This window comes from Buceros rhinoceros, unplaced genomic scaffold, assembly GCF_000710305.1.
Source record: "Buceros rhinoceros silvestris isolate BGI_N320 unplaced genomic scaffold, ASM71030v1 scaffold11823, whole genome shotgun sequence".
Classification (NCBI taxonomy): Eukaryota; Metazoa; Chordata; class Aves; order Bucerotiformes; family Bucerotidae; genus Buceros; species Buceros rhinoceros.
This window is the reverse complement of record NW_010401843.1, coordinates 20,897-33,356: the sequence shown is the minus strand read 5'-3', so window position 1 is coordinate 33,356 and position 12,460 is coordinate 20,897. Positions and strand designations below refer to the sequence as shown.

The 12,460-nt window shown below is 43.2% G+C and overlaps 1 protein-coding gene across 2 annotated transcripts in view; it reads right to left on the bottom strand.

The window, feature by feature from the left end:
- Window positions 1-2,209: 2,209 nt before the first annotated feature.
- The window catches only part of CTBP1 (C-terminal binding protein 1), a 25,913-nt gene continuing 15,662 nt past the window's right edge, over window positions 2,210-12,460 (bottom strand). The window contains exons 5-7 of one of the 2 annotated variants that reach the window (XM_010132413.1): window positions 12,264-12,391; window positions 8,829-8,946; window positions 2,210-3,467 (exon numbers count right to left, since the gene is read on the bottom strand). In XM_010132413.1, the coding sequence (XP_010130715.1) occupies window positions 3,281-3,467; window positions 8,829-8,946; window positions 12,264-12,391 (433 nt within the window). In that variant the 3' untranslated portion in view covers window positions 2,210-3,280. The remainder of the gene's footprint in view (window positions 3,468-8,828; window positions 8,947-12,263; window positions 12,392-12,460) is intronic. The other variant, XM_010132414.1, reaches the window with a different exon arrangement.

The following is a 12,460-nucleotide window of genomic DNA, read 5'->3' as shown; positions in this document are numbered from 1 at the left end:
TCGAGCTCACCCTTTGAGAAACACACGACCAAGACAATACATGGAATGCTCCAGGTCCTGTTGGCACCTCTATCCACTCCCATCCCTGGAACCATCCTGCACCAGATGCATCTGCCACGATGGCCTTTTCCACCACTGCCCCAGGTGCCAATCAATCAGTCCTACCACGGGAAAGCACTTCGGGCTCCTTCTCCCAACAAGTTTCTGTCTTGACTTGCAGCTATCTGACTGTGTTTGCACAGCTGGTACCTTTCGGCTTCTCACAGCCCGTTCTGTGACACCAGGGAATCCCTGCGCAGGCTCCAGAGCCTCCTGCGCACTGGTGACGCTACCGTCTCTGAGCCAGCAGCAGTCTCAGAGGCCAAGATCCCCAGTTCAAAAACCACCACCACCGAGAAACCCCCTGCCTGTTTGAGGCAGGCACTCTGATGACCTCCTCCTCCCGCTTCCACCACCGCCTCGGACAGGCACGGCCCTCTGCTGCCACTGCCTCCCCGCTCTATTCTCCCACTACCTGCATCGCTTCTGTCTAAGCTTTACTTAGCACATCCTTTACTGGGCGGAGGAAACCCAATCACCTTTCCGCTACCCGACCGAAGCCGTTGTAGAAGGTTAGTGTGGCCTAACAGCCTGGTTCATTATGGTACACTTTTCCAATTGGTCATTTAGTCCAAGTCTTTTTTTATTACCAGTATTTTTTAAATTCAGCTTTTCAGACCTTAACCCAGTACCCATCACTCTCGTCACTGCCTGGATGGCTTCTCCTTTCTGCTCCAACGGAAGCAGGATGCTGGATTACTCCCAGCACTCAGACCGAGAGGGACATCCCAAGCCCTGCAATGAAAATACTGAACACGTCACCACCGCAGTGGCACTGCCCTATTGCACCCATCCGCACAGCACTTCAGGCTCAAACCCTGAAAAACCCTGTGCCCCAGCAAGCACAGGTGACAGCTCAAAAATAACGCAGCTGAGGACAGCAAGCTTCAGAAGGGAGCCCCGGAAGTGCAGGCAGCAAGGGCTTCATTCCTAGTTCATCTCTTTATTGCTTCGCTGGAAACAAGCGTACTTATACGAGCCACGATGGAACTGATGCAAGAGAAACACGAACAAGAGAAAAAAAAAAACAGCCCTCTTGGTTTTCCTTGGGCAATGTGGTTGCAAATGAGACTGTCAGCAATTCTTTGCAGCCAGATGTTAAATGTTTGTTTTACATATGTTAAAGAAGCAGCTTCAGCCTGACACAGCAGCATCACAAACCACGAATTACCAACGGAACAGGAAATCCCGCTTCAGCTGCAGGAGACCCATCTGGGTGTTTGCCAGGTTCTGGCCACAGCACTGTTGGAAGTGTCTTTGCTGGGGTAACCTGCAGCTTCAGGGCGCCTTTCTGTTTTGTCTCGTGGAGGGAATAGGAATGGTTTTACCATCTCATACCATCGTAATGGATGACATCTTTGGCTCTAAACATTCAAGGCAGAAACCTTCCACTCTTCCATGGAGACAATTTTTCTCCTTATACAGAGCTTCTGGGCACAGACTCACAAGTTCCAGTCTTTCTTGACATGCAGCCTCCCCACATTTCTCCTAACAGAGGTGGAGGCCACTCTGTAGACACGTGGGAATGGGGTCAGGACCTTTTCATAGATCCCATAAAAACCTCTCCCTAACCTTAGGTGCACAGTTCAGGTTAACAGTGAACAAATAGGCAAGAGACCACCTGAGGTCTACGTCCAGGTTCATTTTCACCCTTCCTGGATTTCCTTCTTGCAGCAGTTACCTGTTGTCTGGCTTTCGTAAACCTCGCGGGATGAAGGATATCTTACCCAGGAGCGCTGGACAGGCCAAACCAGCCTCCAGCTGAAAACTAACCTGCCTGGAGAACGCTTCTGCCTGTGCTCAGAGAAACAAGCTCCTTCATACAGCAAACACAACTCGTTAGGTCCTGCTGCGCGCTTCCGTCGTCACAAGCGCAAATAAAACAATGGACACTTCTCATGTTGGACTTCGGCAAAAGACGTTTATTATTATCATTATTATTGTTGTGGTGCTGTTGTACCTCCTCTGCTCTGCCCACAGTGGTGGCATAAACGCTGTTACCATATTGTAGCTGATGATGCCGGTGTACAAATCAAAATCCATCTTAATTTCAAACTCCATTAGAAACACAGGAGAAAAGATCAACAGTTACGAAATGTAAAGGGAAAAATGGTATGGAAAGAATTATTTTTTTTTATTTTTCAAGCTTCCAAGACAGTATTACAAACAACAGAGAGCAAAGTAAAGCTAGAAATGAAATACTTGACAGCATCTGTTTAAAAATTACAGCTAAGAAACCTAATAAAAGTTGAATAAACAGTTACTAGAAATAAAAATTTTTTACACATATGATATTTGTCTGGGATTTTTATTTCCTTAAAATAATTCATACAAATGGTTACAGTCACAAACATGTTTTTAACCAAAAATATTGCTAGCCTACCACATTACCAGGAAGGAATCAATGTAGGCAATGAAATGCTGCTACTTTTCAGTAGTCTAGTGCCTTTTTCGCATACCACCAATAATATATACTTTAACTGGTGACAAAAAGCACAATGCTCGTTTATACAAAACCTTTTGTTTTTTTTCCTCAAAATCTCTTTGCAAGGTTGTCTTCATTTTGAAACAAGGGAATTTATGCCAAAATCAGGAGAAACTGTTTTTCTTTTGTTTACTAAATTATTCTAAAAAATAAGACAAGCAGGTAGAAAAAACAATGCACTGTGTGGCGTAGAAAGAAAAATGGGAAAAATTCATTGTCCTGAGAAGTTTGCCAACTGCCTCGTTTTTGGGCATGTTTTAAAATATAAAAGAAAGGATTTTTAATCTCAAAACTGGTTTGTTGAATGCCTCCCTTATGTTTTTCCTCGTTGACAGCTAAGCAAACAAACCCTTTTTAATGTTCTAAAAACTGTACACAGACAAGTACATTCATGATATAATTAACTACTAACTTCTCTTGCTTAACAAAGAACCCATAGGACACAGAAACAGTGATTCAGTCCACTGGACAGGGACAAACTACGATTTATACGGAGGAAAAAATGTTTCCAAATCTTCTTTTTGTCTCCCACCTTCTCCTTTTATACTGTATATTGGACCAGTTTCTAAAGCAATAATCGTCTCCTCCTGTAAGTTCATGGTTTTGCCTTTAATCAAAATCCAGGGTTTTGTTTTGTTTTTGTTTTCCACACGCTGAAGTTGAAATCTCCGATGCTGGGAATGCTGTTTTCGTAGGCTACAATTGGTCGCTTGGGTGGTCTCTATCAGCTTCTGGTTTGACAGTTTGGCCGGGGGAAGGAGCGTGGGGCGGGTGGGCTACAGCAGGGAGGCCGTGTGATAAGGACATAGGGTTGGGGACTATTCCTTCTACTGCTGCAGGTATGCCGGTGGAGGCCACGCTTACAACGCCTGGGGGATACCTGCTGAGAGAAGACAGCGAGAATGTAGATTAAAACCAAGGGATGACTGACCGGACAAGCCCAGCTTGCCTCCTCCTAGAGCTGCAGAGATGATGCCTCTGTTTTCAGAGCAGCGAGGCAAGCAGCTGGTGAAGCTGCACTGAGTCACCATATGCAGAGGCTGCTAAATAAAGTGAGAGATGCTGTGTTTTACCCAACTGAGAAACCAAGGTTTGCTAGGTTGATTCTTCAGAGCTCAGATTTAACAGCACGAGTGACAGTGAAGCAAAGGGAACACCCTCTACGTGCTGCTCCTCTCAAGGCACGCCTCGATGAGAAAGGCTGGGTCCCTGCAACGCCCATCTGTGCTCTAGGGCTTTTCCTTTGGGGGATTTTCTTATCTTTCATTCTCATGTAGTTTGAAAGAGTATTTCTTCCAGCTCATCTTGCAGTCATAGCTTTCTGACAGCTCCCAGAAGAGCCATCATACACACAGTCTCGAGATGACAACTTCAAGCCTGTTGCACCTGAGTAACTTTTTCAGCACCAAGCTTGGCACTGTGCTGCCTCGAAAGAGAACCAGGACAAGTTATACAGAGGACAAGCGCTTCAGGTAGACTGCGAGAAAGAGATGCAGACAGAACACTACAGATGGCTCTGAAGATTTCTCACTCTATCCAAACAAACACTGAGGCCCAAATATTTCATGAATTCAACAACAACAAAAAAAATCACTCTCTGATTCAGGTTGATTTCAGGATGGCTCTCATATTATCAGGCTAGAAGTTTTGCAACTCTGCTGTTCCAGTCCCAAAGCTCAGAGGTCATTGATGAACCCTGGCATTTCACAGAGTCTTAGCTACACACGAACACTTAACAACATTTTCTTTCTAGCCAAATACCTCAGTACCGTTTACAAGTTACCTCCTGCTGGCCACTTAATGCTGGCCCTTTGCCCCCCCTCCCCATCACAAAGCCGCACAATCACCCCTTGTTCTCTCCTGCTGTGTTCTGCTCACCCAAGCATCCTAGCCAGAGCGTTCCCCATTTGGAAGCCTAAACACACAAAGCTACCACTTACTCACTGCGGCATTTGCTACCCTAGTATTTACTTAGAACTACATGGGAGAAAAGGCACTTGGAGTCTTGTCAAGCTTTTCCAAACACCACATATTCTTCTGTTGATTTTCCTCTCATCGGAGTTCAACACCGAATGCATCAGGGAATTTCACCCCATTTCAGTGGCATCTTTTCTAAAGCAATGCACGTTTGTGCCACTCATCCTAAGTTCCCTCAAACTGAGAGAAAATTAGCGCAGAACTTATGCAAAACTCAGAGGAGGAAAAAAGATGGATGAAAGCACATTTAGTTGTTGGTTTTTTTTTTTCCCCACCACAGAAACATCATGGGAACTGCTTTTTGCAAAGGCAGTGCCAGAGGGGCTCAGCGGGGCTATGGGATGTGGCACAGGGACGACGACGATACCATACACTGGCCTGATCATTCTGAGAAAGATTCCTACAGATTACACCACTGACTGTAACCTGGGAGGGATGACCAGTATGAGAAAGATCACACCACCTGTAGGCCAGAGAACTTTGTTCCCAATTGTACACGTATGTACAGGGCTTCCTATGCTAACTCATCCACCAGAGAGGTTCCTTAGAATTAATCTGCAGTTGCTAATGGAATTGCTTGTTTCGGTACCTCAATTTGAATCTTATTAATCAAATTTCCTTCAATTCCTATGGAAACTGTCAGACTGGATATTGTTTTATTTATTCAAATTAATTTTGAAACAACTTATCTGTTACGCTAGGTCCTTCATAAAAAACACACCATGAAATGACCAAAAATTCCATTTGAAAGCCAACACAGAAACTCTTTTCAACACAGAATGTCTACTTTCTAACAATATATTCCCCGAGCATCAACACACCGGAGCTGGCAGAAATCAAGGAGAGAGCAAGTTCTGCAACTGCATTTCCCTCAGGAAGAGAAGTCAGAGCCCTCCCCTCGAGAAAACAGCTGGTGCTGGATCAGGAGCATTAACAGTCACCTTACGAGCACATTAAGCAGTTCAACCTACACCTCTGTCATTCTCCTTTGACTTCAAGTATTCTTTCTGTATGTAAAAATACTCCCCTTGCACAAGAAGTTACAATAATTGGGATTCTTCCTGGCAGTACCTCTCCTCAGACACAGGCTTCCTCCAGACTTTCAGTAACATCCACAAGCCCTGCAATTGTCCTCCTTGTCATAAAGCTATGCAGTGGCAGTAGCCGAAATACAGGTAACTCTGCAGAAACTGAGTTCTGCTTGACAACTCCTGACCCTACTTCGCCATGCTCTTTTCATAATTTTTTGTCCTTTTTTAATACAATCATCAGTGTTCAAATCGTATCTCTGGAGGCAGGGCATGTAAACTCAACAGCCCCTACACCTGGGCATTTCTATCCTACATAACCTGCCCTTACGTTGCTATTTATTGCTTTCCTCTTCTTAACCAACAAATACATTCCCTCCAGTAGTTCATAAAGCTGCTTCCAATCTTCCTGCTCTGGCAGCAATAAGTTGAAATGTTTTCCAGGTAAAATGCCCACTGAATTAGATTTTTGTGCAAGCAGAAGCAAGAGATCAGTTACACTCCTTCTGCTCTTACCACCCCCACAGAGTCGTCATTTAAGAAGAAAAACACCGTAGCTCTCTTAATTACAACTGAAAGGCTACTTTGATTTCTGTGTTAATCTCCTGTATTTTTTAAACTACAGAGCACCTTGAACTCACTATGTTAAGCTCTGTTCAAGAAAATGAGTTCTGTCCCAAAAGAGCTTAAATTTTGAAGTCCGTGCTCTTACCATACATTAGAGAGTGCGAAAATCGCCAGTGAAATGCCTCAAGATGAAATAACCCCTGGATTAGCAACATCTAACTATTCTCCTCCAAGCACCATCTCAGAACCAGGACATTCTCACCCTCTACCTGTTAGAGTGTGGAAGGGTACATCGACTTGTCTACAAATCGCACAACCACTGTTTACTGGCTGTCAAATTTGGTTTTGCCTGTAACCTGCAGGCTTGGTGACACAGGAGGTGGCAGAGGGCTGTTTAGCAGGCAGCTCAGCACCAAACACCCTCTCGTAACACAAAAGCCGGTGTGTTACGCTGCTTCACCAGGACTACTGCAAACAGCTCCTTCTGAGGAGCATCGTTAATCGTTATTCAAGGGACAGGTCCCGTTCACTTGACCTCTTGTGATGACAGGGCATCCTGCATTTCACACAGCAAACGGTTCTGTTTTCCACAGAATATGATGATATTCAGAAGATCTAGATCATATTCTGCTGATGAATGCTCAGTGTTCTTTGCTTGTGATAATATCTGATAATTTACGAGTTCTGTCCTACATCAAAATACAAGTGAACGATATATCCAGAATAAAACAGCCTCGTTCATTTTAGTTCGCTGGAAGAGCTATTTGCATTTTTTAACATATAAATTATTATCCCAGGTCTTATCTTCTAATGCAATTACATGACTAAGATACAGTTATTAGCACATCTGAAACATCACACTGCCTGTGAAAGACTCCAGAACTCAGCTGAACAGAACCTTGGACTGCAAAGAAAAGGCAGACAAATTCGTTTCGAACAATCAACTCGGATTCTGTACTTAACCCAGGTAGGAATTAAGCATCAGCAAACACTGCTACTGAAACCAATTTCTCCATAAAACCTGAGCTTCAAGTTCTGCATATTTTATACTGCACAAAATAAATGCCCTCTCCCACACTCAAACACTATTCTACCAACCCTTCAAAAAGCAGCTTTTAATTATTTGTTATATGACTTAACTTCTCCCTTGAAATTCCTAAAATGAGTTTTATTTCGCATTTGAAAATAATTGTGAAGTCAGAATTTATTTATTTATTTATTTTTCTTTACCGAAAAAACTGGCTGAAACAATGTCTAGAAAAGGTGTTCGGTTCTGTTGTTTATCCTGCTTAAATTAAACACATGGTCTTTACCTTGAAAATCATTAACTCCCAAAACGTTCCTAAGTTAAAACCCATTTCAGCTGTAAAGCCAGCTTCTGCTGGACCTGTGAGCCCCCAGATGAGAACAACCAGCTCCCTTTCATGTGGGCACTGTTCCCAACTGCCAGGGCAGGGCTGGAGTTACCAGCCCCAGTCCAGCAACAAGCCTCAGCTGCATTCAGCTCTACCCTGAGCACTCCAACCTGCACTCAATGAAACCATGTGCTGTATGGAGGAGAACGCACGTGCTCACACTTTTCTTTCAGGCAAAGAAAAACAGCCTTGTTCAGCTGGCTGGGGCTACAGGTACCTTTGCCAAAAATAAACATCTTGACGTGACACACGCACGTAGATCAAACTGAAGTTACTCCTTTCCTCTGGTGCACTCACGGCTACTGATAAGGAGATTATGGCAGAGGGTGGTGATGCTCCTCCCCGTCAGCTCCATCACTTTCTGATGAGACTGTTAGAAGTCTCTGGGACATGGGAGCTTTGCACTCCTCAGCAGGGCACAGCTGGGTTCTCATACAGAGTAATAGGAAAAAAAAAAAAATCCTGTATCTCTTAATAGGATGGGATAGCCCTCCTAAAGAAGCACAAAGACAGGAAAGATGTACGAAGAAGGACAGCAGAAAGATTAGGACAAAGAGGTATTAAAAATAATGAAAGGACTACGCTGTCCCTCCCCTCAAGGCATTGAGGGAAGCAGCTGGTTTGAGCTTTCTCGGCCACTTTCATCCTACTGATGAGTAAATACCATCCTGGAAGATAAAGAATTGCAGATGCTTTTCATAAATAAAATTTGTGAGAATCTGGCTACTGCTGGAACAGCTGCTAGGGATAAAGGGACAGAGAAAGATTCTGAAGCAAAGTAACCAAGGAATGTACATATCGGATATAAAAAAATTTGCCCCTTTCTATTCATTATTCGAAGCTGCTTTTGCAGTTGACTGAGAACACAAAGAACAAGTCCCTCGAATGCTTTTGTTTAAAAATTTAAGTCTTTCTGTAACCTACTGCTGCATTGTTAACTTCAGCAAAAGGAACATAAATGGCACTGCACTCACTGGAAGTGACCAGAATTGTTTTACTGGAATAGACATATATATTGTTCGGACATTACTAACCACACACAAAAGATAGGAAAAGGAAACACACTTACGCACCGCGAGACTGACTTCAACTAGCAAACCAAGATCAGTATCCTGAAGGCATCAGCTATGAAACAACATAGCTGGGGCCTAACTCAAAAACACTTGCTTTTTTCAGCAGAAAGTCTTTTATTTATTCTGGAACACCTGTCTCGGCATTAAGGAGGTATTTCTTCTTTTACGCCAGCACCAGGCTTACCTGTATGCAGCACCGTTAAGCTCTGGATGAACAACTCCGGGATCCATGCTGGCCCAATGCGTAGCTGCAGTCAAATGATCTTTGTTAACACAGTTTTTCAGACTGTCTGGAATACGACCTAGGGTGAAGTGAGGGAGAGGAAATGAAAAAAACCCATAAAAATTGTATGCCTTATGCTCTTTAAGTATGTTAAAAATAGTTATAGATAGTTGCATATTTAAATCAATATATAAAATCACTCTGAAAGCTTATTTTTGGTCCTTACTGTTCCCCTTTTGACTCAGACTTGGTTAATAACGGGTAAAATGCTCTGCATAATTTTTATTTCTCAGTCTCTCTTTGTCTTTTGTATACGGGGTCTCAGTAAAACCATAATCAACAAGATTTATATTTTCCCAGACGCTGAAGCATGAATGTAGAGCCTTGCTGCCACTCAAATTCAGTAACTTAGCCTCCCGCTCTCAGTCTTGAAGTTCACTTTCCTCCTTTTCCCTCCACGTGTAAGAGCAATAAACCTCACTGAAGAGTGAAGGATTCTGAATGGAATTTGCAATGAACCTGAATATGACCAACGCTTTTCTCCTGTCCTCCTGATCTTCCCCTTCTTGATCTCAACTGCTCTTCACATTTGTTTACTATAAGGTATTCATCCTCAGCCATATCTTTCATTTCTAAATAAAATTTAAAAAAATGCATCAGAAAACTCCCTTCTTCATGTCTTCAGAACTTAACTGCTTAACCTCTGAAATAGAACTGAAGTTTTAAATTTGGAGTGGAAAATCTATCAACCTGATTCAGCACATGCTGGGCAAAACTCTGACCACCTTCTGCAGAACTACCTGCAGCCCTGAAAAAAATGACGTGAGCAGATACAACACACATTTTCTGCATGGCAACAAGGTATTTCCACTCATTTCAATGGGAGATCAGTTGGAGCCTGTGTTTTTTCTGACACTCTTTTAATGTATCTTTCTAAATTTTAATCTTTCTCAGCATTTGCACGCACAGCAGCAGCAGAGGTAAGTTAGAGTCTACCCCTGCTGTTAGCAACAGTCCTCCAGAAATGCTTTCAAACACTGACCATGCTCCATCATTAAAGAATTTAGGCTTTTTGTTTCCAACTTCCTACTGGAAATCTGATGAAGCATTTCACTCCCCCTTGCCTGCTCTTTCCATCCATCAGCCTGGCCACAATGGGGCTGGAAAAAAGCCTGCTCTCAGAACTGCCTTTTGTCTAGCGGATGCCATCAAGTACTCGTTACTCCATGTCTTGCACTTCTGTCCCTAACTCTTCCCACATCTCCTACACACAGGCTGAAAGGAATCCTTAGTTCAGTATCTGCCAAGAGGAGTGACGAGTCCCATGCAGAATGGTCCAGTACCTTTCTTCTTCTGATGTTTATCCTTTTCAAGGATTTTAAACTGCAAACACGTCTTCCAGCTTGCCCCTCAGGAGTTTGCTGACTCCTGCAGGCACGTTCAGTCTCCCCTTCCAAAACAGTGTTTATTCATTCATTTTAAATTGAGAACAATCTCTTCACTTTCCATGCTTGCCTTCCCATTCTTCCATCACTGTTTTCAGTGGTCCTCCTTATTTAATATTTTGAATGGTTTTCTGCTAAAAATATATTTAAAGATATTTAATCTCTGCTGATTATTTTTATCTTATACTTCAGAATGCCATTGACTGTTGGGTAAGAGCAGAATGACTTTACATCGCTATCGTCAGATGTAGTTGTCACCTGCATTCCTCCATCACACGCCTTTTTCCAATTAATTTCTCTCTCCACAGCTTCTCTCCTCTGTGCTCCCCTACGACTTTTTTTTTGTACCCAGCTTTATCTCACACTTCCTGTCTCTCTCGTACATTTGCTTCACCGCAATTCAGTGTCATTCCCACCTCAGTTTGACCTGACCACAGACCATGTGCAAACATGGAAGGTCTGACAGATTCTATGCAAAGCGATGACTTGGATTGCTGATAGCACAACCACACTCTTCAGGAAAACCCAGGTCTGTCTTCCCAGGCACAGATGTTCAGGCTATTGCACAGTACTTAACGTAAAACTAGTTCCCCAGAGCTGACTCTTTCTCAGTTTCCCTATCTTACTCTATTAAGTGCTTATCTGCCCATCGATCACCCTGAGTAGGTATCGCATGCTGGTTTGTGCAATCCCTCCCAGCGCTCTTTGGGAGCAGGCAATAGTTATACAGCAACTCAATGAATGTGCTGTTACAGTTCTGGAGCGAAAGGACAAGGACCAGTTCCACCAAAAGGATGGTCAGACTCTTCGAGCGACCTCTAAAACAGAGGGAAACAGTCCCCTAAAGGGCAATTCAGATCAGGACTTTAAGAGGTGCCTTGAGTCTCCAGCCAGAGGAGAACCTTCTTTCTGCACAGGCTATAAATGAAACTAAATTGCCCCTCCTCTGCAGGCACAGCACCCAGGAAAGGCTTCTGCCAGGGCTTTTTGTAGAGCAGAGCACTGTGCTGGCACCGAGCTACTCTCAAGGTGACACAGATGGCCCTTCGTGTCTGCAGAGCATTCAGTCTGTATTGCCAAGGGGGAAACAGCAAAGTCCTACTGAAGAGAGAACATTAGTGCCTAATGAATCATTTTCCAGTATGAAAATCCTTCCTTTTATTTTAGGCTACAAGGGATTCAAACCATTGCCAAATGGCTCGCCCTTCTCGTTTTGTTTATTAGACTGCATGTTCAAGACATAACTGTTTTCTCTTATGTGAACAATTTACAATTACATGGGAGTTACACAACAAAGAGACTTTGCTCTTTAAAATGCCAGACTTCTTTAGCAATGCTTTAAAGAGAGGAACATCTCAAATAGAGTACACTCCCAACAAAACACTTTGTTTTGATGTAGAGAATGAGTTGTCGAGATAAGAGCATTACTAGGAACAGCAAGAAGCTCCAGACGCTCTATCTCTGAATATTACTGCCTTAACGATGCTGAAATTCCAGACTGTCCTCTAAGACAAATTTGGATGAACTTTGGAAAATACAAAGGAGCCAAACAGAAAAGAATAAAGGAAACAGAACTGCTCGTGACAGGTGTATGGGGACAGCTAGGAAAACCCATGGAAGGTAACAGCAATATCGGGATGACTCACAGTCAAACCCATCAAGTGGTTAATATTTATGAGCAACAAAAGAAAAAGGCGGATTTTTCTCACACATGTACGTTTAGGTTATATGGAAAAAGGACTTATTTTTGCCTTCTCTGTAATTGTAATGAGCCTCTAAAACGATCTGTTCCAGTTCGGAGAACGGACTTACTGGGTATTTCCTCGTTTCTCTGTTCCAAATATTGAAGCGGTAACAAGGTTTGATCTTTCCGGCATCTTTCAGACTGAAGACTAAAAAAGTTTGTTAAAAAGAAATACGCAGTGAAGGAGCTAATAAGGTGAGTTAGTACCTGTGATCGCCCTTCGGATCTCTCGTGCTGCTTCCTCCCGCATCTCAATTGAGGCTTGTTCACTATACCAGGCTGCATGTGGGGTACAGATCAGGTTTGGTGCATCCTTCAAGGGGCCCTGACTAAAGCTAAATGAAGATTTAAAACAAGATCAAATGACAAAAAATATTGGGGAGGGGGGGGATAAGGGGGGGATA